The sequence below is a fragment of the Pygocentrus nattereri genome, chromosome 16 (genome assembly GCF_015220715.1).
Source record: "Pygocentrus nattereri isolate fPygNat1 chromosome 16, fPygNat1.pri, whole genome shotgun sequence".
Lineage (NCBI taxonomy): Eukaryota > Metazoa > Chordata > Actinopteri > Characiformes > Serrasalmidae > Pygocentrus > Pygocentrus nattereri.
The window spans coordinates 331,227-357,137 of record NC_051226.1 but is presented as its reverse complement, the minus strand read 5'-3'; the positions used below and the strand labels follow the sequence as shown (position 1 = coordinate 357,137).

Below are 25,911 nucleotides of genomic sequence, written 5' to 3'. Positions count from 1 at the left end.
AGTGTCTATATCTGTGTTGTAGTCATGGCGACGCCTGGTTCCCATCACCACCTCTGTAAAGACGTCTGGACCATTAAACACCAAACCCTCTGAACCTCTGTTTACACCTCATACACTGAGTTATGAGGGAATTTTGAGACACCAGTGGAACTGTCCTGTAAGTGAAGAGCATGTATCTGGTATTTTTCATTATGAGATTGTTGTAAGTATATGATTATTATTATTATTAAAGGATATTTATGTCTAGACACGTATTCAAAGTGAATAACGTGTAACGATCTCACTGCACTGGCAGAGCCAGCGTGTTTTTGACAACGTCCTCATCTCTTCACAGGAATCACGTCCATCACGCTGATTGTTCCTGTGCTGTTCGGAGTGCTGGTCAACTACAAGTGGCCAAAAGTAGCAGAAATCATTTTGAGGGTGACAAAATTACATTTGAGAGTAAAAGACTGTTCACTCGCTTTCTGTGTGTTTATTTCTGAGCTGTCCAAACAGTAATGGCTGTACAATCCACTGACTCTATGTACATTTTTGCTGATGTAAAAACTCCACCAGAGCCTGAAGCCCCTGTGCTGCTGCAGGTGGACTGTCTGATTTCCAATGTAAATGAATTCGTCTGCAAGCAAGTAATGATTTACATTCATACACAAATGTTTGAATATCCCACTTGACTATTTGTATATCCACCGTTATATCCACTATCTGGCCACTTTATTAGAAACACCCACCTTGTGCTTCCACTATCTGGCCACTTTATTAGAAACACCCACCTTGTGCTTCCACTATCTGGCCACTTTATTAGAAACACCCACCTTGTGCTTCCAATATCTGGCCACTTTATCAGAAACACCCACCTTGTGCTTCCACTAACTGGCCACTTTATCAGAAACACCCACCTTGTGCTTCCACTAACTGGCCACTTTATCAGAAACACCCACCTTGTGCTTCCACTAACTGGCCACTTTATCAGAAACACCCACCTTGTGCTTCCACTAACTGGCCACTTTATCAGAAACACCCACCTTGTGCTTCCACTAACTGGCCACTTTATTAGAAACACCCACCTTGGGCTTCCACTAACTGGCCACTTTATCAGAAACACCCACCTTGTGCTTCCACTAATTGGCCACTTTATCAGAAACACCCACCTTGTGCTTCCACTAACTGGCCACTTTATTAGAAATCCCTCCCTGTCCACTCTGTAGGTGTAAGAATTACAGACGGTCTGTTGCTCCACAGTTTGAAATATATTACATAGCATATTTCATTCATATCATGATGTTCAGGGATCAGCTTTGATCCCCTTCTTGTTTGCAATGGTGATGGACAGGTTGACAGATGAGGTCAGGCAGGAGGCTCCATGGACCATGATGTTTGCAGATGACATTGTAATCTGTGGTGAGAGTAGAGAGCAGGTGGAGGAGAATCTGGAGAGGTGGAGGTTTGCACTGGAGAGGAGAGGAATGAAGGTCAGTAGAGACAAGACGGAATACATGTGCGTGAATGAGAGGGAGGCAGGTGGAAAGGTGAAGATGCAAGGAGTAGAGGTCGTAAAGGTGGATGACTTCAAATATCTTGGGTCAACCATCCAGAGCAATGGACAGTGCAAAAAAGAGGTGAAGAAGAGGGTGTAGGCAGGATGGAGTGGGTGGAGACGGGTGTCAGGGCTGATGTGTGACAGAAGAATAGCAGCAAGAGTGAAAGGGAAGGTTTACAAGACAGTAGTGCGTCCTGCGGCCTGTTAGTCAGGAAGTCCAGGACAAATTACATACAGAATTAATCAATTAATCAGATTAATTAATTAAATATGGGAAACACCCATATTGTGTTTCTACTCAGTGGCCACTTTATTAGAAACCCCACTGTTGTAGGTCCACTGTGCTGGAGTTCATGTAGAGACTGTAGATCATCTGCTGATAAATAGCTTGTGTTAAACATTCTTTCATCAGTGGTCAGGCTTTAGCAGAGCTCAGTAACCCTGAGATTAATAACCGATCACATTGATTTATCAGTCTACTCAGACTTTAGCAGAGCTCAGTAACACTGAGATTAATAACCGATCACATTGATTTATCAGTCTACTCAGACTTTAGCAGAGCTCAGTAACACTGAGATTAATAACTGATCACATTGATTTATCAGTCTACTCAGGCTTTAGCAGAGCTCAGTAACCCTGAGATTAATAACCGATCACATTGATTTATCAGTCTACTCAGGCTTTAGCAGAGCTCAGTAACACTGAGATTAATAAATTATCACATTGATTTATCAGTCTACTCAGACTTTAGCAGAGCTCAGTAACCCTGAGATTAATAACCGATCACATTGATTTATCAGTCTACTCAGGCTTTAGCAGAGCTCAGTAACGCTGAGATTAATAACCGATCACATTGATTTATCAGTCTACTCAGGCTTTAGCAGAGCTCAGTAACACTGAGATTAATAACCGATCACATTGATTTATCAGTCTACTCAGGCTTTAGCAGAGCTCAGTAACGCTGAGATTAATAACCGATCACATTGATTTATCAGTCTACTCAGGCTTTAGCAGAGCTCAGTAACACTGAGATTAATAACCGATCACATTGATTTATCAGTCTACTCAGGCTTTAGCAGAGCTGAGTAACACTGAGATTAATAACTGATCACATTGATTTATCAGTCTACTCAGGCTTTAGCAGAGCTGAGTAACACTGAGATTAATAACTGATCACATTGATTTATCAGTCTACTCAGGCTTTAGCAGAGCTCAGTAACACTGAGATTAATAACCGATCACATTGATTTATCAGTCTACTCAGGCTTTAGCAGAGCTCAGTAACCCTGAGATTAATAACCGATCACATTGATTTATCAGTCTACTCAGGCTTTAGCAGAGCTCAGTAACACTGAGATTAATAAATTATCACATTGATTTATCAGTCTACTCAGACTTTAGCAGAGCTCAGTAACCCTGAGATTAATAACCGATCACATTGATTTATCAGTCTACTCAGGCTTTAGCAGAGCTCAGTAACACTGAGATTAATAACCGATCACATTGATTTATCAGTCTACTCAGGCTTTAGCAGAGCTCAGTAACGCTGAGATTAATAACCGATCACATTGATTTATCAGTCTACTCAGGCTTTAGCAGAGCTCAGTAACACTGAGATTAATAACCGATCACATTGATTTATCAGTCTACTCAGGCTTTAGCAGAGCTGAGTAACACTGAGATTAATAACTGATCACATTGATTTATCAGTCTACTCAGGCTTTAGCAGAGCTCAGTAACACTGAGATTAATAACCGATCACATTGATTTATCAGTCTACTCAGACTTTAGCAGAGCTCAGTAACGCTGAGATTAATAACCGATCACATTGATTTATCAGTCTACTCAGACTTTAGCAGAGCTCAGTAACGCTGAGATTAATAACCGATCACATTGATTTATCAGTCTACTCAGGCTTTAGCAGAGCTCAGTAACGCTGAGATTAATAACCGATCACATTGATTTATCAGTCTACTCAGGCTTTAGCAGAGCTCAGTAACACTGAGATTAATAACCGATCACATTGATTTATCAGTCTACTCAGGCTTTAGCAGAGCTCAGTAACCCTGAGATTAATAACCGATCACATTGATTTATCAGTCTACTCAGGCTTTAGCAGAGCTCAGTAACACTGAGATTAATAACCGATCACATTGATTTATCAGTCTACTCAGGCTTTAGCAGAGCTCAGTAACACTGAGATTAATAACCGATCACATTGATTTATCAGTCTACTCAGGCTTTAGCAGAGCTCAGTAACCCTGAGATTAATAACCGATCACATTGATTTATCAGTCTACTCAGACTTTAGCAGAGCTCAGTAACACTGAGATTAATAACCGATCACATTGATTTATCAGTCTACTCAGGCTTTAGCAGAGCTCAGTAACCCTGAGATTAATAACCGATCACATTGATTTATCAGTCTACTCAGACTTTAGCAGAACTCAGTATCACTGAGATTAATAACCATCACATTGATTTATCAGTCTACTCAGGCTTTAGCAGAGCTCAGTAATGCTGAGATTAATAACCGATCACATTGATTTATCAGTCTACTCAGGCTTTAGCAGAGCTCAGTAACTCTGAGATTAATAACCGATCACATTGATTTATCAGTCTACTCAGGCTTTAGCAGAGCTCAGTAACGCTGAGATTAATAACCGATCACATTGATTTATCAGTCTACTCAGGCTTTAGCAGAGCTCAGTAACACTGAGATTAATAACCGATCACATTGATTTATCAGTCTACTCAGGCTTTAGCAGAGCTGAGTAACACTGAGATTAATAACTGATCACATTGATTTATCAGTCTACTCAGGCTTTAGCAGAGCTGAGTAACACTGAGATTAATAACTGATCACATTGATTTATCAGTCTACTCAGGCTTTAGCAGAGCTCAGTAACACTGAGATTAATAACCGATCACATTGATTTATCAGTCTACTCAGGCTTTAGCAGAGCTCAGTAACCCTGAGATTAATAACCGATCACATTGATTTATCAGTCTACTCAGGCTTTAGCAGAGCTCAGTAACACTGAGATTAATAAATTATCACATTGATTTATCAGTCTACTCAGACTTTAGCAGAGCTCAGTAACCCTGAGATTAATAACCGATCACATTGATTTATCAGTCTACTCAGGCTTTAGCAGAGCTCAGTAACGCTGAGATTAATAACCGATCACATTGATTTATCAGTCTACTCAGGCTTTAGCAGAGCTCAGTAACACTGAGATTAATAACCGATCACATTGATTTATCAGTCTACTCAGGCTTTAGCAGAGCTGAGTAACACTGAGATTAATAACTGATCACATTGATTTATCAGTCTACTCAGGCTTTAGCAGAGCTCAGTAACACTGAGATTAATAACCGATCACATTGATTTATCAGTCTACTCAGACTTTAGCAGAGCTCAGTAACGCTGAGATTAATAACCGATCACATTGATTTATCAGTCTACTCAGACTTTAGCAGAGCTCAGTAACGCTGAGATTAATAACCGATCACATTGATTTATCAGTCTACTCAGGCTTTAGCAGAGCTCAGTAACGCTGAGATTAATAACCGATCACATTGATTTATCAGTCTACTCAGGCTTTAGCAGAGCTCAGTAACACTGAGATTAATAACCGATCACATTGATTTATCAGTCTACTCAGGCTTTAGCAGAGCTCAGTAACCCTGAGATTAATAACCGATCACATTGATTTATCAGTCTACTCAGGCTTTAGCAGAGCTCAGTAACACTGAGATTAATAACCGATCACATTGATTTATCAGTCTACTCAGGCTTTAGCAGAGCTCAGTAACACTGAGATTAATAACCGATCACATTGATTTATCAGTCTACTCAGGCTTTAGCAGAGCTCAGTAACCCTGAGATTAATAACCGATCACATTGATTTATCAGTCTACTCAGACTTTAGCAGAACTCAGTATCACTGAGATTAATAACCATCACATTGATTTATCAGTCTACTCAGGCTTTAGCAGAGCTCAGTAATGCTGAGATTAATAACCGATCACATTGATTTATCAGTCTACTCAGGCTTTAGCAGAGCTCAGTAACACTGAGATTAATAACCGATCACATTGATTTATCAGTCTACTCAGACTTTAGCAGAGCTCAGTAACGCTGAGATTAATAACCGATCACATTGATTTATCAGTCTACTCAGACTTTAGCAGAGCTCAGTAACGCTGAGATTAATAACCGATCACATTGATTTATCAGTCTACTCAGGCTTTAGCAGAGCTCAGTAACGCTGAGATTAATAACCGATCACATTGATTTATCAGTCTACTCAGGCTTTAGCAGAGCTCAGTAACACTGAGATTAATAACCGATCACATTGATTTATCAGTCTACTCAGGCTTTAGCAGAGCTCAGTAACCCTGAGATTAATAACCGATCACATTGATTTATCAGTCTACTCAGGCTTTAGCAGAGCTCAGTAACACTGAGATTAATAACCGATCACATTGATTTATCAGTCTACTCAGGCTTTAGCAGAGCTCAGTAACACTGAGATTAATAACCGATCACATTGATTTATCAGTCTACTCAGGCTTTAGCAGAGCTCAGTAACCCTGAGATTAATAACCGATCACATTGATTTATCAGTCTACTCAGACTTTAGCAGAACTCAGTATCACTGAGATTAATAACCATCACATTGATTTATCAGTCTACTCAGGCTTTAGCAGAGCTCAGTAATGCTGAGATTAATAACCGATCACATTGATTTATCAGTCTACTCAGGCTTTAGCAGAGCTCAGTAACTCTGAGATTAATAACCGATCACATTGATTTATCAGTCTACTCAGGCTTTAGCAGAGCTCAGTAACGCTGAGATTAATAACCGATCACATTGATTTATCAGTCTACTCAGGCTTTAGCAGAGCTCAGTAACACTGAGATTAATAACTGATCACATTGATTTATCAGTCTACTCAGGCTTTAGCAGAGCTCAGTAACGCTGAGATTAATAACCGATCACATTGATTTATCAGTCTACTCAGACTTTAGCAGAGCTCAGTAACGCTGAGATTAATAACCGATCATATTGATTTATCAGTCTACTCAGGCTTTAGCAGAGCTCAGTAACGCTGAGATTAATAACTGATCACATTGATTTATCAGTCTACTCAGGCTTTAGCAGAGCTCAGTAATGCTGAGATTAATAACTGATCACATTGATTTATCAGTCTACTCAGGCTTTAGCAGAGCTCAGTAACGCTGAGATTAATAACCGATCACATTGATTTATCAGTCTACTCAGGCTTTAGCAGAGCTCAGTAACACTGAGATTAATAACCGATCGCATTGATTTATCAGTCTACTCAGGCTTTAGCAGAGCTCAGTAAAGCTGAGATTAATAACCGATCGCATTGATTTATCAGTCTACTCAGAGCTTTAGCAGAGCTCAGTAACACTGAGATTAATAACCGATCGCATTGATTTATCAGTCTACTCAGGCTTTAGCAGAGCTCAGTAATGCTGAGATTAATAACTGATCACATTGATTTATCAGTCTACTCAGGCTTTAGCAGAGCTCAGTAACGCTGAGATTAATAACCGATCGCATTGATTTATCAGTCTACTCAGAGCTTTAGCAGAGCTCAGTAACACTGAGATTAATAACCGATCGCATTGATTTATCAGTCTACTCAGGCTTTAGCAGAGCTCAGTAACGCTGAGATTAATAACTGATCACATTGATTTATCAGTCTACTCAGGCTTTAGCAGAGCTCAGTAACGCTGAGATTAATAACTGATCACATTGATTTATCAGTCTACTCAGGCTTTAGCAGAGCTCAGTAACGCTGAGATTAATAACCGATCACATTGATTTATCAGTCTACTCAGACTTTAGCAGAGCTCAGTAACACTGAGATTGATAACCGATCACATTGATTTATCAGTCTACTCAGAGCTTTAGCAGAGCTCAGTAACACTGAGATTAATAACCGATCACATTGATTTATCAGTCTACTCAGGCTTTAGCAGAGCTCAGTAACACTGAGATTAATAACCGATCACATTGATTTATCAGTCTACTCAGGCTTTAGCAGAGCTCAGTAACACTGAGATTAATAACCGATCACATTGATTTATCAGTCTACTCAGGCTTTAGCAGAGCTCAGTAACCCTGAGATTAATAACCGATCACATTGATTTATCAGTCTACTCAGACTTTAGCAGAACTCAGTATCACTGAGATTAATAACCATCACATTGATTTATCAGTCTACTCAGGCTTTAGCAGAGCTCAGTAATGCTGAGATTAATAACCGATCACATTGATTTATCAGTCTACTCAGGCTTTAGCAGAGCTCAGTAACACTGAGATTAATAACCGATCACATTGATTTATCAGTCTACTCAGACTTTAGCAGAGCTCAGTAACGCTGAGATTAATAACCGATCACATTGATTTATCAGTCTACTCAGACTTTAGCAGAGCTCAGTAACGCTGAGATTAATAACCGATCACATTGATTTATCAGTCTACTCAGGCTTTAGCAGAGCTCAGTAACGCTGAGATTAATAACCGATCACATTGATTTATCAGTCTACTCAGGCTTTAGCAGAGCTCAGTAACCCTGAGATTAATAACCGATCACATTGATTTATCAGTCTACTCAGGCTTTAGCAGAGCTCAGTAACCCTGAGATTAATAACCGATCACATTGATTTATCAGTCTACTCAGGCTTTAGCAGAGCTCAGTAACACTGAGATTAATAACCGATCACATTGATTTATCAGTCTACTCAGGCTTTAGCAGAGCTCAGTAACCCTGAGATTAATAACCGATCACATTGATTTATCAGTCTACTCAGGCTTTAGCAGAGCTCAGTAACCCTGAGATTAATAACCGATCACATTGATTTATCAGTCTACTCAGACTTTAGCAGAACTCAGTATCACTGAGATTAATAACCATCACATTGATTTATCAGTCTACTCAGGCTTTAGCAGAGCTCAGTAATGCTGAGATTAATAACCGATCACATTGATTTATCAGTCTACTCAGGCTTTAGCAGAGCTCAGTAACTCTGAGATTAATAACCGATCACATTGATTTATCAGTCTACTCAGGCTTTAGCAGAGCTCAGTAACGCTGAGATTAATAACCGATCACATTGATTTATCAGTCTACTCAGGCTTTAGCAGAGCTCAGTAACACTGAGATTAATAACTGATCACATTGATTTATCAGTCTACTCAGGCTTTAGCAGAGCTCAGTAACGCTGAGATTAATAACCGATCACATTGATTTATCAGTCTACTCAGACTTTAGCAGAGCTCAGTAACGCTGAGATTAATAACCGATCATATTGATTTATCAGTCTACTCAGGCTTTAGCAGAGCTCAGTAACGCTGAGATTAATAACTGATCACATTGATTTATCAGTCTACTCAGGCTTTAGCAGAGCTCAGTAATGCTGAGATTAATAACTGATCACATTGATTTATCAGTCTACTCAGGCTTTAGCAGAGCTCAGTAACGCTGAGATTAATAACCGATCACATTGATTTATCAGTCTACTCAGGCTTTAGCAGAGCTCAGTAACACTGAGATTAATAACCGATCGCATTGATTTATCAGTCTACTCAGGCTTTAGCAGAGCTCAGTAAAGCTGAGATTAATAACCGATCGCATTGATTTATCAGTCTACTCAGAGCTTTAGCAGAGCTCAGTAACACTGAGATTAATAACCGATCGCATTGATTTATCAGTCTACTCAGGCTTTAGCAGAGCTCAGTAATGCTGAGATTAATAACTGATCACATTGATTTATCAGTCTACTCAGGCTTTAGCAGAGCTCAGTAACGCTGAGATTAATAACCGATCGCATTGATTTATCAGTCTACTCAGAGCTTTAGCAGAGCTCAGTAACACTGAGATTAATAACCGATCGCATTGATTTATCAGTCTACTCAGGCTTTAGCAGAGCTCAGTAACGCTGAGATTAATAACTGATCACATTGATTTATCAGTCTACTCAGGCTTTAGCAGAGCTCAGTAACGCTGAGATTAATAACTGATCACATTGATTTATCAGTCTACTCAGGCTTTAGCAGAGCTCAGTAACGCTGAGATTAATAACCGATCACATTGATTTATCAGTCTACTCAGACTTTAGCAGAGCTCAGTAACACTGAGATTGATAACCGATCACATTGATTTATCAGTCTACTCAGAGCTTTAGCAGAGCTCAGTAACACTGAGATTAATAACCGATCACATTGATTTATCAGTCTACTCAGGCTTTAGCAGAGCTCAGTAACACTGAGATTAATAACCGATCACATTGATTTATCAGTCTACTCAGGCTTTAGCAGAGCTCAGTAACACTGAGATTAATAACCGATCACATTGATTTATCAGTCTACTCAGGCTTTAGCAGAGCTCAGTAACCCTGAGATTAATAACCGATCACATTGATTTATCAGTCTACTCAGACTTTAGCAGAACTCAGTATCACTGAGATTAATAACCATCACATTGATTTATCAGTCTACTCAGGCTTTAGCAGAGCTCAGTAATGCTGAGATTAATAACCGATCACATTGATTTATCAGTCTACTCAGGCTTTAGCAGAGCTCAGTAACACTGAGATTAATAACCGATCACATTGATTTATCAGTCTACTCAGACTTTAGCAGAGCTCAGTAACGCTGAGATTAATAACCGATCACATTGATTTATCAGTCTACTCAGACTTTAGCAGAGCTCAGTAACGCTGAGATTAATAACCGATCACATTGATTTATCAGTCTACTCAGGCTTTAGCAGAGCTCAGTAACGCTGAGATTAATAACCGATCACATTGATTTATCAGTCTACTCAGGCTTTAGCAGAGCTCAGTAACCCTGAGATTAATAACCGATCACATTGATTTATCAGTCTACTCAGGCTTTAGCAGAGCTCAGTAACCCTGAGATTAATAACCGATCACATTGATTTATCAGTCTACTCAGGCTTTAGCAGAGCTCAGTAACACTGAGATTAATAACCGATCACATTGATTTATCAGTCTACTCAGGCTTTAGCAGAGCTCAGTAACCCTGAGATTAATAACCGATCACATTGATTTATCAGTCTACTCAGGCTTTAGCAGAGCTCAGTAACCCTGAGATTAATAACCGATCACATTGATTTATCAGTCTACTCAGACTTTAGCAGAACTCAGTATCACTGAGATTAATAACCATCACATTGATTTATCAGTCTACTCAGGCTTTAGCAGAGCTCAGTAATGCTGAGATTAATAACCGATCACATTGATTTATCAGTCTACTCAGGCTTTAGCAGAGCTCAGTAACTCTGAGATTAATAACCGATCACATTGATTTATCAGTCTACTCAGGCTTTAGCAGAGCTCAGTAACGCTGAGATTAATAACCGATCACATTGATTTATCAGTCTACTCAGGCTTTAGCAGAGCTCAGTAACACTGAGATTAATAACTGATCACATTGATTTATCAGTCTACTCAGGCTTTAGCAGAGCTCAGTAACGCTGAGATTAATAACCGATCACATTGATTTATCAGTCTACTCAGACTTTAGCAGAGCTCAGTAACGCTGAGATTAATAACCGATCATATTGATTTATCAGTCTACTCAGGCTTTAGCAGAGCTCAGTAACGCTGAGATTAATAACTGATCACATTGATTTATCAGTCTACTCAGGCTTTAGCAGAGCTCAGTAATGCTGAGATTAATAACTGATCACATTGATTTATCAGTCTACTCAGGCTTTAGCAGAGCTCAGTAACGCTGAGATTAATAACCGATCACATTGATTTATCAGTCTACTCAGGCTTTAGCAGAGCTCAGTAACACTGAGATTAATAACCGATCGCATTGATTTATCAGTCTACTCAGGCTTTAGCAGAGCTCAGTAAAGCTGAGATTAATAACCGATCGCATTGATTTATCAGTCTACTCAGAGCTTTAGCAGAGCTCAGTAACACTGAGATTAATAACCGATCGCATTGATTTATCAGTCTACTCAGGCTTTAGCAGAGCTCAGTAATGCTGAGATTAATAACTGATCACATTGATTTATCAGTCTACTCAGGCTTTAGCAGAGCTCAGTAACGCTGAGATTAATAACCGATCGCATTGATTTATCAGTCTACTCAGAGCTTTAGCAGAGCTCAGTAACACTGAGATTAATAACCGATCGCATTGATTTATCAGTCTACTCAGGCTTTAGCAGAGCTCAGTAACGCTGAGATTAATAACTGATCACATTGATTTATCAGTCTACTCAGGCTTTAGCAGAGCTCAGTAACGCTGAGATTAATAACTGATCACATTGATTTATCAGTCTACTCAGGCTTTAGCAGAGCTCAGTAACGCTGAGATTAATAACCGATCACATTGATTTATCAGTCTACTCAGACTTTAGCAGAGCTCAGTAACACTGAGATTGATAACCGATCACATTGATTTATCAGTCTACTCAGAGCTTTAGCAGAGCTCAGTAACACTGAGATTAATAACCGATCGCATTGATTTATCAGTCTACTCAGGCTTTAGCAGAGCTCAGTAACGCTGAGATTAATAACTGATCACATTGATTTATCAGTCTACTCAGGCTTTAGCAGAGCTCAGTAACGCTGAGATTAATTCTTTAATTTCTCTAATTTTCTAAAATTTTAAACATTCAGAAACATTTATCTGTGACGTATCAGCTCTTTATAGAATTCTACCTGAAATACTTAATTTTTAATAATAAATTTTTTGTTGTGTTTGCAGGTGCAGATCCATCGCCGTGGAGACGGGTTTCCAGAACATGCCGCTGTGCGCGGTGTTACTGCTTCAGTTCCTCAGGTCGTCTGACATGGTCACTTTGCCTATCCTGTACTTCTGCTTCCAGCTTCTCAGTGCCCTCCTGCTGGTCATTGGTGTGTACTGCATCCAAATCCACAGCACTCACTCACTCTAATCTAGAACCCATTAAATCACTAATAATCTTTCTACTAATAATAAATCTAACAATAACACAAGGACTCATAATTCCACTTCTAATAATGCTAATAAGCTTAACTGCAATCTTAACAGGGTCGTTTTCTGTTTGTGGCAAAGTAAGAAGTAAAAATGTTCAAATGGCTTGAGCGTCTCCTACAGCTGTCAAAGTCGTTGCTTAGCAACTGCATCTCAGTGGAGTTATACGGTGTTTGTGTTAAACTTGTGATGTTTTGGTGAAATAACAGCAGTTATACGCCTCTAAATGGCTGGAGGTCAGGGAGCCGGCCTAGAAGGTCACCAGTTTGATCCCCAGAGCCGTCAGGATGTGACTGAGGTGTCCTTTAGCAAGACACCTAACCCCCTACTGCTCCCCGGGCGCTGTGGATTGGGCTGCCCACCACTCCGGGCAAGTGTGCTCACTGCCCCCTAGTGTTCACTAGTGTGTATGTGGTGTTTCACTGCACGGATGGGTTAAATGTGGAGGTGAAATTTCCCCGTTGTGGGACTAATAAGAGTCACTCAATCTCAATTGTAATACTAATAATATCGCTCATAAGAGCACTGGTAATAATAATACTAATAAAACCAGCACTCATACTCCTATTAAATAATAATAAATAATAGTCCTAATAATAATAATAATTACAACAACTACAATATTTGTGATATATTATATTAATATATGCTGTGAATGATGATAGTTATTATTATATTGTTTTATTATTATTTCATTATTATTCATTTAATTTAGCAATTTGTCAGCTATTATAGCTTATCAACCGTCTGTAATATCCACTTTATTTTCACAGTCTTTCAGATTTGGGGACCGTGGCACTAAAGGACCTCCCTCCCAAGGTGGAGAGTCTGGTGCTGGAACAGCAAGTAAGTTATTGCTAGAAGACCTGAGAGAGCGAGAGGGAGTGTAAGAGGTCAGCAGTTCTCTGAGGGAGGGGGGAGCAGGTTATGCAAAGCTTTGAAAGTGAGAAGTAAGATTTTAAACTTTATTCGGGACGGAACCGGCAGCCGGCGTAGCTGAGAGAGAACGGGGGTGATATGAGCTGAACGCTGAGTGTGGGTGAGAACTCCAGCTGCAGAGCTCTGACTGTCCTGTAGCTTTTGGATGGACAGGGAGACCAACAAAGAGGGAGTTACAGTAGTCAATGCGGGACATAATGAAGGCCTGAACCAGAGTTTCTGCATCTTTATCAGACAGGAACGGTCGGAGACAAGCAATGTCACGTAAATGGAAGAATGCAGTCTTGGTGAGACTTTGATGTGCAGATCAAAATTGAGTGATGAGTCGAGTAAAACACCAAGATTTCAAACGACAGGTGCAGGCTTAACGAGCAGCTCATCAATACTAACTGAAATATTGGATGACTTTGATAGTAGAGGTTTAGGGCCAACCAGTAAGACTTCAGTTTTTTCTCTTCATGAGAAAGTTATTGTGCATCCAGAGCTTTAAATCAGAATACAGTGAATTAGTGTACTGGGAGGGGAATCTGAGGCGGTGTGTACTGAGATATAACTGAATATCATCAGCAGAACAAGAAGTTTAGGCCATGGCTACGAATGATCTGCCCAAGGGGTGAAATGTAAATTAGGAAAAGTAGGGGTCCAAGAACTGAGCCGTGTGGGACACCACATCTAACAGGAGAGGAGGAGGATTTCTGTGGGCCTAATGTAATAAACTGGTGTCTGTCTGTAAGATATGACCTGAACCACTGTAGGGCTGTGTCTGTGAGAACATCATGATTAACAGTATCAAAAGCTGCACTTAAGTCGAGGAGAAGGAGAATACTGAGAGAACCACTATCAGCAGACCGGAGAAGATCATTAACGACTGGCAGAAGATCGGTCTCAGTGCTGTGGTGAGTACGGAAACCAGACTGGAATGGCTCATAGAGGGCACTATCACTCAGAAACGTCTGGAGTTGGGAAGCAACCACTCTTTCCATTACTTTAGCTAAAAATGGAAGGTGTGCGATGGGTCTGTAATTAGAAAGAGAAGTCGGGTCCGATTCAGGCTTCTTAAGTATCGGAGTAACTGCAGCAGTTTTAAGGGCAGTAGGAACAGAACCAGAAGAGAGTAGAGGGGTGGGGGCACGATGAACAGGTCTTGAGTAGAGGGGTGGGGGCAGGATGAACAGGGGGAAGCATTAGACTTAGTGATGAGCTCAGAGACAGAAACAGGTGTGAAACAAGTACAAGTTACCTTTGTGCTCAAAGACTTCCAGTTTTTGTTTTGAGCTTATGTGACTGGTTACTGTAAGTAAACGCCACAGGAACATTTGGAACAAACCACTGTTTTTTAGATAATTAAACTATTGGGGTAAAGAAACTAAAGTGATCGTTTTTATTTTAAGAAATACCTGTAGTTTGATTTAAACTGTGAATGAAGGGGTGGATCATTGTTGTGGCCTTGGTTTGCAGTAGACCAGGTGTGTAACAAAGTCCCCACATTTACCATGTCCTTATTATGTTGGTAGTATCAGACTTATATGAGTGTCTTTTATGTCCTAGAAATGTACAAAAATATGCAATTTTTAATGTAAGCACACAAAGAAAATGTCAACAGGTGAATATGATATAGGAGCTATATGACACTTAAAAATAGGTTTATTTTGTTTCTAGCGCCCTCAGAAAGGGGTGTCCTGGTGTACTGTTATTTCACAAAAATGTGTGTGTGTGTGTATAATGTTTGTGTGTGTGTGTGTGTGTGTGTGTCCATCCATCCATCATCTTCCGCTTCTCTGGGGTTCGGGTCGCGGGGGCAGCATCCTGAGCAATGAGGCCCAGACCTCCCTTTCCCCAGCCACTACCACTAGCTCCCAGGGAGGGATTCCGAGGTGCTCCCAGGCCAGTTGGGCGATATAGTCACACCAGCGTGTCCTGGGTCTTCCCTGGGGTCTCCTCCCGGGTGGACTTGCCTGTGACACTTCCCAAGGGAGGCGTCCAGGAGGCATCCTAACAAGATGCCTGAACCACCTCAGCTGGCTCCTCTCGACGTGAAGAAGCAGCGGCTCTACTCCGAGTCCCTCCCGGATGACCGAACTTCTCACCCTATCTCTAAGGGAGAGTCCAGACACCCTGCAGAGGAAACTCATTTCGGCCGCTTGTATTCGCGATCTTATTCTTCCGGTCATTACCCAAAGCTCATGACCATAGGTGAGGGTGGGAACGTAGATCGACCGGTAAATCGAGAGCCTTGCCTTATGGCTCAGCTCTTTCTTTACCACAACAGACCGGTAAAGAGCCAGCATCACTGCTGACCCAGCACCAATCCGCCTGTCAATCTCCCGCTCCCTTGTACCATCACTCATGAACAAGACCCTGAGATACTTAAACTCCTCCACTTGAGGCAAGAGCTCATCCCCGACCCAGAGAGGGCTCTCCACCCTTTCCCGCGTGAGAACCATGGCCTCGGATTTGGAGGTACTGATCCTCATCCCGGCCGCTTCACACTCGGCTGCAAACCCATCCATCCATCCATCCATTATCTTCCGCTTCTCTGGGTTTCAGGTCGCGGGGGCAGCATCCTAAGCAATGAAGCCCAGACCTCCCTTTCCCAGCCACTTCCACCAGCTCTCCAAGGGGGATTCCGAGGCGCTCCCAGGCCAGCTGGGCGATATAGTCACATCAGCGTGTCCTGGGTCTTCCCCGGGGTCTCCTCCCAGGTGGACTTGCCTGTGACACCTCCTGAGGGAGGCGTCCAGGAGGCATCCTAACCAGATGCCCGAACCACCTCAGCTGGCTCCTCTCGACGTGAAGAAGCAGCGGCTCTACTCCAAGTCCTTCCCGGTTGACTGAACTTCTCACCCTATCTCTAAGGGAGAGTCCAGACACCCTGCGGAGGAAACTCATTTCGGCCGCTTGTATTCGTGATCTCATGCCAAAAGCTCATGACCATAGGTGAGGGTGGGAACGTAGATCGACCGGTAAATCGAGAGCCTTGCCTTATGGCTCAGCTCTTTCTTTACCACAACAGACCGGTAAAGAGCCCGCATCACTGCTGACCCAGCACCAATCCGCCTGTCAATCTCCCGCTCCCTTGTACCATCACTCGTGAACAAGACCCTGAGATACTTGAACTCCTCCACTTGAGGCAAGAGCCTATCCCCGACCCAGAGAGGGCTCTCCACCCTTTTCCGCCTGAGAACCATGGTCTCGGATTTAGAGGTACTGATTCTCATCCCAGCCGCTTCACACTCGGCTGCAAACCGATCCAGCGAAAGCTGAAGTTCACGGCCGGATGTCCCCAATAGGACCACATCATCTGCAAACAGCAGCGATGTGACCCTGAGGTCACCAAACCGGACACCCTCCATCCCTTGACTGCGCCTAGAAATTCTATCCATAAAAAATATGAATAGAATCGGTGACAAAGGGCAGCCCTGACGGAGTCCAACTCTCACTGGGAATGAGTCTGACTTACTGCCGGCCATGCGAACCAAACTCCAGCTTTGTTTGTACAGGGCCTGAATGGCTCGTAGCAAAGAGCCATGTACGCCGTACTCCCGAAGCACCTCCCACAGAATACCCCGGGTAACACAGTCGAATGCCTTCTCCAGATCCACAAAGCACATGTGGACTGGTTGGGCAAACTCCCATGAACCCTCCAGAATCCTGGAGAGGGTGAAGAGTTGGTCCAGTGTTCCACGACCAGGGTGGAACCCGCACTGTTCCTCCTGGATCCGAAGTTCGACTATAAGCCAGACTCTCTTCTCCAGTACCCCTGCATAGACCTTGCCAGGGAGGCTGAGGAGTGTGATTCCCCTGTAGTTGGAACACACCCTCCGGTCCCCTTTTTTAAAAAGAGGCACCACCACCCCAGTCTGCCAATCCAGTGGCACCGCCCCCGATGTCCACGCAATGTTGAAAAGGCGTGTCAGCCGAGACAGCCCCACAACATCCAGAGCCTTGAGGAACTCGGGACGGATCTCATCCACCCCTGGAGCCCCCAGGAGCCCCCTGGAGTCCCCAGACTCTGCCTCCTCACTGGAGAATGTGTCGGTGGGATTGAGAAGGTCCTCAAAGTATTCCTTCCACTACCCAATCAAGTCTTCAGTCGAAGTCAGCAGCACACCATCTCAACTATATACAGTGCTAGTGGCACACTGCTTTCCCCTTCTGAGTCGCCTGACGGTTTGCCAGAATCTTTTCGGAGCCGACTTAAAGTCACTTTGCAAGGTCTCACCGAACTCTTCCCACACCCGGGTTTTTGCCTTGGCAACGACTGAAGCCGCAGATCGCTCGGCCTGTCGATACCTGCCAGCTTCCTCTGGTGTCCTACAGGCCAACCATGCCTGGTAGGACTCCTTCTTCAGCTTGACGGCATCTCTTACCTGGGGTGTCCACCACCGGGTTCAAGGATTACCGCCCTGACAGGCACCAACTACCTTGCGACCACAGCCAACCATGCCTGGTAGGACTCCTTCTTCAGCTTGACGGCATCTCTTACCTGGGGTGTCCACCACCGGGTTCAAGGATTACCGCCCTGACAGGCACCAACTACCTTGCGACCACAGCTACAGTCAGCCGCTTCAACAATGGAGGAGCGGAACATGGCCCATTCTGAGTCAATGTCCCTCACCTCCCCCGATATCTGGTCAAAGTTCTGATGGAGGTGTGAGTTGAAGATCAATCTGACAGGTTCTTCTGCCAGACGTTCCCAGCAAACCCTCACTATACGTTTGGGTTTGCCTGGTCTGACCGGCATCTTCCCCCACCACCTGATCCAACTCACCACCAGTTGGAGATCAGATGACAGCTCAGCTCATCTCTTTACCCGCGTGTCCAAAACACATGACCCCAAGTCCGATGGCACGACTACAAAGTCAATCGTTGAACTGCGGCCTAGGGTGTCCTGGTGCCATGTGCACTTATGGACATCCTTGTGTTCAAACATGTTGTTCGTTATGGACAAACTGTGGTTTGCACAGAAGTCCAAAACTGAACACCACTCGGGTTCAGATCAGAGAGGCCATTCCTCCCAATCACACCCCTCCAGGTCTTACTGTCGTTGCCCACGTGAGCATTGAAGTCCCCCAGTAGGACAATCGAGTCTCCAGGAGGAGCACTTTCAAGCAGCCCTCCCAAGGACAATAGGGAGGCTGGGTACTCTGAACTGCTGTTCGGTGCATAAGCACAGACAACAGTCAGGACCCGTTCCCCAACCCGAAGGTGTAGGGAAGATACCCTCTCGTCCACTGGGGAAAACCCCAACATACAGGCACCGAGTCAAGGGACTATGAGAAAGCCCACACCTGCCCGCCGCCTCTCACCATGGGAAACTCCAGAAGAGAAAAAAGTCCAGCCCCTCTCAACGAGATTGGACCCAGAGCCCAAGCTGTGTGTTGAGGTGAGCTCGACTGTATCTAGCCGGTATCTCTCAACCTCGCGCACCAACTCAGGCTCCTTCCCTGCCCGTGAGGTAACGTTCCAAAAGCCAGTTTCAGCAACCAAGGATCAGAACGCCAAGGCCCATGCCTTCGGACACTGCCCGATCCACAATGCACTGAACCCCTACTACCACCGATGGGATGGGGGACTCATGTAGCTCCTTCGGACTGGGCCCGGCCGGGCACCATGAGTGAATGCCCGGCCACCAGACGTTCGCTGGCGAGCCCCTCCCCCAGGCCTGGCTCCAGGGTGGGGCCCCGGTAACCCTGATCTGGGCAGGGTACACAAGTCCTGTTTTCGTCTTTTCATATGGGTGATTATGGATCACACTTTGTCTGGCCTGTCACCTAGGACCAGTTTGCCATGGGAGACCCTACCAGGAGCTTTTGCTCCAGACAACATAGCTCCTAGGATCATTCAAGCACACAAACCTCTCCACCACGATAAGGTGGTGATCTATGGAGAGGGTGTGTGTGTGTGTATATGTATAATGTGTGTGTGTGTGTGCGTGCATGAGTGTGTGTATGTGTGTGTGTGTGCGCACGCGCAGGTCTCAGGATCTCGAGGCAGTTAGGGGGGAGAGGGCTGATGAGGATGGCTTAATGCTGATGAGATTATCTGGGTTAACAGGAAAGTTGCCTTTCTGCTTTGTTCCCCTGTCTGAGCGTCTGATCCCAGGTTGATTGCTAATGATTACAGCGATGGCTGGGTAATTATTTCTGAGTAACAGATGTTGAGCAGCTGCTGCTGTTTCCCCCCGACATTTGTGCTGATACAGTAAAGGAGCAGCAGGTAGCAAGCAAGCAAGCAAAATGTATTTATATCGCGCTTTTTACAACAGGTGTTGTCACAAAGCAGCTTTACAAAACAATCAGTATTACAGAGAGAAGAGAAAAGAAGAAAGAAAATCCGGGTCCGAGCCCCCATGAGCGTCACCAGCGGCGATGGTGGCAAGGAAAAACTCTCCAAAAAGAGGAAGAAATCTTGAGAAGAACCAAGACTCAGAAGGGGAACCAATCCGTCTAAGGTCCACACCGGATAGCAAACATTATTAGTATGAAGTTTTATAGTAAAGTGGGAAAAGAAAGATCTGAGGGTGAGGACTGCACAGTGCTGTACAGCAAGAAGCTCAGTGGTGGTCAAACCGGTCCAGAAGGCTGGTGAGCAGCGGCACCAATCAAGGCAGAAGAGGCAACAGCATCAGATGCACAGGATGGGCAGCTGATCAGCTTGGCAGAGAAAAGAAGAAAACACAGAGTCAGTTCTGTAAAGAGTGGCTGACCACAGATTACAGTATAACAGAGCAGCAGAGACTCCAGCAGGTCCAGATCTGACAGGGAGACTAATCACCAAATGCTCCACTGTACAAGTGAGTCTTTAGCCTAGACTTAAAGACTGAGGCTGAGTCTGAGTCCCGAACATTAATAGGAAGATTATTCAGAGCTGGGGGGCTTTGTATGAGAAGCTCCACCCCCTGATGGAGCTTTATTAGTTCTAGGTACCAGTAGTGAGCAGCAGCTTGTGATCTAAGTAGGCGTGATGGTTCATAGTGGGAGAGGAGCTCACTCAGGTACTGAGGGGCGAGTCCGTTTAGAGCTTTATAGGTCAGTAATAGAATTTTATAATCAATGTGAAATTTAACTGGTAACCAGTGCAGGGCTGATAAAACTGGGCTAATATGGTCAAACTTTCCTGTGAGACTCTGGCTGCAGCGTTCTGGACCAGCTGAAGCTTGTTGAGGCTTTTGCTGGGACGTCCAGACAGCAGGACATTACAGTGATCCAGCCTTGAAGTAATGAATGGATGAACTAGCTTTTCTGCATCCTGTAGAGATCATGCATTTCTTAATGTAGCGATATTGTGGAGTTGCAGGACGGCTGTTCTAGTGATATTAGTTACATGTGTGTCGAAGGACAGATCAGCGTCTATCACGACACCAAGACTTTTAACAGATAAGCTTGATGCAGCTGAGAGATTGTTAAGTGTTAAGTTAGACAGTTTGTTTCTGGCTAATTTTGAACCAAGAAGCAGGAGCTCTGTTTTATCTGAGTTAAGTAGCAGAAAATTTCTTGACATCCAGTCTTTTATGTCTTTTATACAGTCCTCAATCTTGCCAAGTTTAATTTTATCATCCGTGGCCGATGGGTGTCATCGGCATAACAGTGGAAATTTATGCCGTGTTTACTGATAATGGTGCCTAATTGTAGCATATATATTGTAAATAATATAGGTCCTAAAACAGAGCCTTGAGGAACACCATACATTACTTTTGTAAGAACAGATGATTCACCCTTTACATTAACAAACTGATATCGATCGGTGAGGTAGGACCTGAACCATGAAGGAGCTGTTCCTGTTACCCCTACAAGGTTTTCTAGTCTATCTAGTAGGATAGCGTGGTCTATTGTGTCGAATGCTGCACTAAGGTCAAGAAGGACTAACAAAGACACATTTCCTTGGTCTGTGAATAATAGAAGATCATTTATAATTTTTACTTGTGCTGTTTCTGTACTATGATGTGGCCTAAAACCAGACTGAAATTTTTCATGTAGATTATTCCTATGCAAATAAGAGCTTAATTGTTTGGTTACCACTTTTTCCAGGATCTTCGATATAAAGGGGAGATTTGAGATAGGTCTATAATTTGATAGTTCACAGGGATCGAGGTTAGCTTTCTTAATCAGCGGTCTAATTACTGCAAGTTTAAAAATTTTTGGGATATATCCGAGGTTAAGAGAGGAGTTTATTATTGACAGAACAGGCTTAGTTATTTCTGGTAAGATTTCCTTGAGTAGACCTGTAGGGATCGGGTCCAGAATACAGGTCGATGGTTTTGCAGAAGAAACTATTTTGACTAGTTCATTTTCTTGGAGTAATGTAAACGATTCCAGCCTATCTGCAGTGACTCTAATATTCTCAGGGTCTAGACTGGAATTAGAAGCCAGCAGGTTTGTGGAGTTTAACTGTGTGTTCAGAATTTTCTGTCTAATTTTTTCGATTTTAATCACTAAAGAAATTCATAAAATCATTGCTGCTATAGGCTGATGGCATCTGGGGTTCAGTGACTGTTTTATTCTCTGTTAGTTTAGAAATTGTGCTAAATAGTAGTCTGGGACTGTTCTTATTGTTGTCTATGAGAGAGGAGAGACAGGCTGAGCTGCAGTCAGAGCTCTTCTATAGTCTATAAGGTTCTCCTTCCAGGCGGACTGGAACACTTCTAGTTTAGTCAGACACCATTTTCGCTCTAGTTGTCTGGCCGTCTGTTTTAAAGCTCAAGTGTGATCGTTACACCAAGGGGTGAGTTTTTTCTGCTGTACTATCTTACTTTTTAATGGAGCTACACTGTCTAACGTAGATCAAAGTGTATCCTCTAGGAATTTGGTCATAGTATCAGGTAAACACGTCTGAATGAGGTCGTGGAGGTAAAGAGGTGATCCGTGTTGGAGTTTTTAGAGTTTAAAGTCATGCACTCAGTTCTGTTCATGCCTTAAACGCTGTTTATTAAAAAGCTTTGCTACACACAGGAGGGACTTTCCACCATTGTCTCTGTTTATTTGCGGTGTTTTCTTCTTTCTCACTCTCAGTTTTCATTGGCTGTTGGAGAGTCGCTGATCAGTACACTCTGCTAGATCACATCTAGAGTCAGACCGAAAAACAAATGTTCGAACATTTGAATCTGAGTCTGTTCTCCTCACTTCACTCCCACAACTGTCAAAGAAGCACTCTTAAAATTAATCAAGTGACCCTTATTAGTCCCACAACGGGGAAATTGCACCTCCTCATTTCACCCGTCTGTGAAAAGAAACACCACATACACACTAGTGAAAACACACACATTAGGGGGCAGTGAGCACACTTGCCCAGAGCAGTGGGCAGTCCTATCCACAGTGCCCGTGGAGCACTTGGGGGGCAGGTGTCTTACTCAAGGACACTTCAGTCATGTGCTGTTGGCTCCGGGGATCGAACCAGCGACCTTCCCGTCACAGGGCTGGTTCTCTAACCTCCAGCCCACGACTGCCCTAGAAAACATGATGTTTATTTCTTTATATCAGACAAATAGTTAACCAAAGCAGCAGGAAAGTAAAAGGTTGGACCCTGTTTTGCCTTCAGAACTGTCTTAATTCTTCGTGGCAGACTTTCAACAAGGTGTTGGAAACGTTCCTCAGAGATTCTGGTTGGTTATTTGAGTTCCTGCTGCCTTTCTATCATCTGGAACCAGTCTGCCCATTCTCCTCTGACCTCTCACATCAACAAGGCATTTTCGTCCACACAACTGACCGCTCACTGGATATTTCCTCTTTTTCGGACCGTTCTCTGTGAACCCTAGAGATGGTTGTGCGTGAAAATCCCAGCAGATCAGCAGTTTCTGAAATACTCAGACCAGCCCGTCTGGCACCAACAACCACGCCACGTTCAAAGCCCCTTAAATCCCCTTTCTTCCCCGTTCTGATGCTCGGCCTGCACTTCAGCAAGTCGTCTTGACCACCTCTACAGGCCTAAATGCAGTGAGCTGCGGCCGTGTGATTGGCTGATCAGCTATTTGAGTTAACAAGCAACTGAACAGGTGTACCTAATAAAGTGTTGTTAGAAATTCAGCTTTAAATCAACTTGGCTATCAAAGGGCCATACCAGGGCCATACCAACAATGCAGGGAGTTGACCACCTCAGATCAGCAGATAGGACAAACAATGGAGGGAGCTGACCATCCTCAGGTCAGAAGATAGAAGCTTAAATTCTCTCAGTGGCCAGTGGGTGTACATACAGTGGTGCTTGAAAGTTTGTGAACTCTTTAGAATTTTCTATAGTTCTGCATAAATTTGACCTAGAACATCAGACTTTCACACAAGTCCTAAAAGTAGATAAAGAGAACCCAGTTAAACAAGTGACACAAAAACATTACACTGGTCATTTGTTTATTGAGGAAAATTATCCAGTATTACAGATCTGTGAGTGGCAGAAGTCTGTGAACCTTTGCTTTCAGTATCTTACCCTCCTGTGCAGCAATAACTGCAGCTAAACGTTTCCGGTAACTGTTGGTCAGTCCTGCACACCGGCTTTGAGGAATTTCATCCCATTCCTCCGTACAGAACAGCTTCAACTCTGGGATGTTGGTCGGTTTCCTCACATTAACTGCTGCTTCAGGTCCTTCCACAATATTTCGATGGGATTAAGGTCAGGACTTTGACTTGGCCATTCCAGAACATTAACTTTATTCTCCTTTAGGGTTAGGGTTAGGGTTAGGGTTAGGGTCTTTGGTAAAACGACTTGTGGGCTTAGGGTTTTTGTCTTGCTGCATGACCCACCTTCTCCTGAGCTTCAGTTCATGGACAGATGTCCTGACGTTTTCCTTTAGAATTCTCTGATATAATTCAGGATTCATTGTTCCATCAATGATGGCAAGCTGTCCTGGCCCAGACGCAGCAAAACAGGCCCAAACCGTGATACTACCACCACCATGTTTCACAGATGGGATAAGGTTCTTATGCGGGAATGCAGCGTTTTCCGTTCTTCAAACATAATGCTCTTCATTTAAGTTCTGTTTTGGTCTCATTCGTCCACAAAACATTCTTCCAATAGCCTTCTGGCTTGTCCACGTGATCTTTAGCAAAGTGCAGACGAGCAGCAATGTTCATTTTGGAAAGAGGTGGCTTCTCCTGGCAACCCTGCCATGCACACCATAGTTGTTCAGTGTTCTCCTGATGGTGGGCTCATGAACATTAACATTAGCCAGTGTGAGACAGGCCTTCAGTGGCTTAGCAGTTACCCTGGGGTCCTTTGTTACCTTGCCGACTATTACACGCCTAGCTCTTGGAGTGATCTTTGTTTCACTCCTGGGGAGGGAAACAATGGTGTTGAATTTCCTCCATTTAATAATAATAATAAATTTAATTTAAAAGCGCCTTTCTAGACACTCAAGGACACTGTACAAAATATAGGGTTATAAGAAAGAAAGAAAAAAAAAACATCAACAGAGAGAGTAGGTTAATTTGAACAGGTGAGTTTTAAGACTTGATTTGAAAAGAGGAAAAGAGTCAATGTTACGGATGTCAGGTGGGAGGGAGTTCCAGAGTTTGGGAGCAGAGCGGCTGAAAGCTCTGCACCCCATGGTAGTCAGACGAGCAGAAGGTACATGAATGGAAGAGGAGGATCTGAGTGAGTGGGTAGAAGTTGCGATTTGGAGAAGATTTGACTGATAAGGGGGGGCAAGATTATGTATGGCCTTAAATGTGTGGAGGAGAATTTGTACACAGTCTGTCTGACTGTGGTTTGGTGGAGTCCAAACTCTGTAGAGATCGTTCTGTAACCTTTTCCAGCCTGATGAGCATCAACAGCTCTTTTTCTGAGGTCCTCAGAAATCTCCTTTGTTCAGGCCGTGATACACTTCCATAAACGTGTTGTGAAGAGCGGACTTTGACAGATCCCTGTTCTTTAAATAAAACAGGGTGCCCACTCACACCTGATCGTCATCCCACTGATTGAAAACACCCGACTCTAATTTCACCTTCAAATGAGCTGCTAATCCTACAGGCTTACAGACTTCTGCCACTCTTTAATATTGGATCATTTTCCTCAATAAACAAATGACCAGTGTAATATTGTTGTGTCATGTGTTTAACTGGGTTCCCTTTATCTACTTTTATGACTTGTGTGAAAATCTGATGATGTTTTAGGTCAAATTTATGCAGAACTATAGAAAATTCTAAAGGATTCACAAACTTTCAAGCACCACTGTAGCTTTGCAGATTGTCTGCATTACAATAGACCCAGAGGCAATGCTGTCTAATGCTAATGATCATGCTGAGAAGAAGCACATATGTGGGGTGCAGGGCCAGGGGGCAAACCTCTTAATGTACCAAAAGTTCTTAGAAAAGGAGAGCGAGACAGACTGGATCCTCCCTCTCTCGGCCTAAAAGGAGAGAATATATTCGTCACAGACTGGAGGATTGTGTTTCAGAGGTGAGGAGGAGG

At 43.2% G+C, this 25,911-nt stretch overlaps 1 protein-coding gene across 1 annotated transcript in view; it reads left to right on the top strand.

Annotated features, from left to right (window-relative positions):
- LOC108413790 (solute carrier family 10 member 6-like) overlaps nucleotides 1-12,517 on the top strand; it is a 20,489-nt gene extending 7,972 nt beyond the window's left edge. Inside the window, exons 3-4 of the mRNA XM_037546073.1 lie at nucleotides 335-497; nucleotides 12,328-12,517. Coding sequence (XP_037401970.1) covers nucleotides 335-497; nucleotides 12,328-12,517 — 353 coding nt within the window. The remainder of the gene's footprint in view (nucleotides 1-334; nucleotides 498-12,327) is intronic.
- Nucleotides 12,518-25,911: the final 13,394 nt, after the last annotated feature.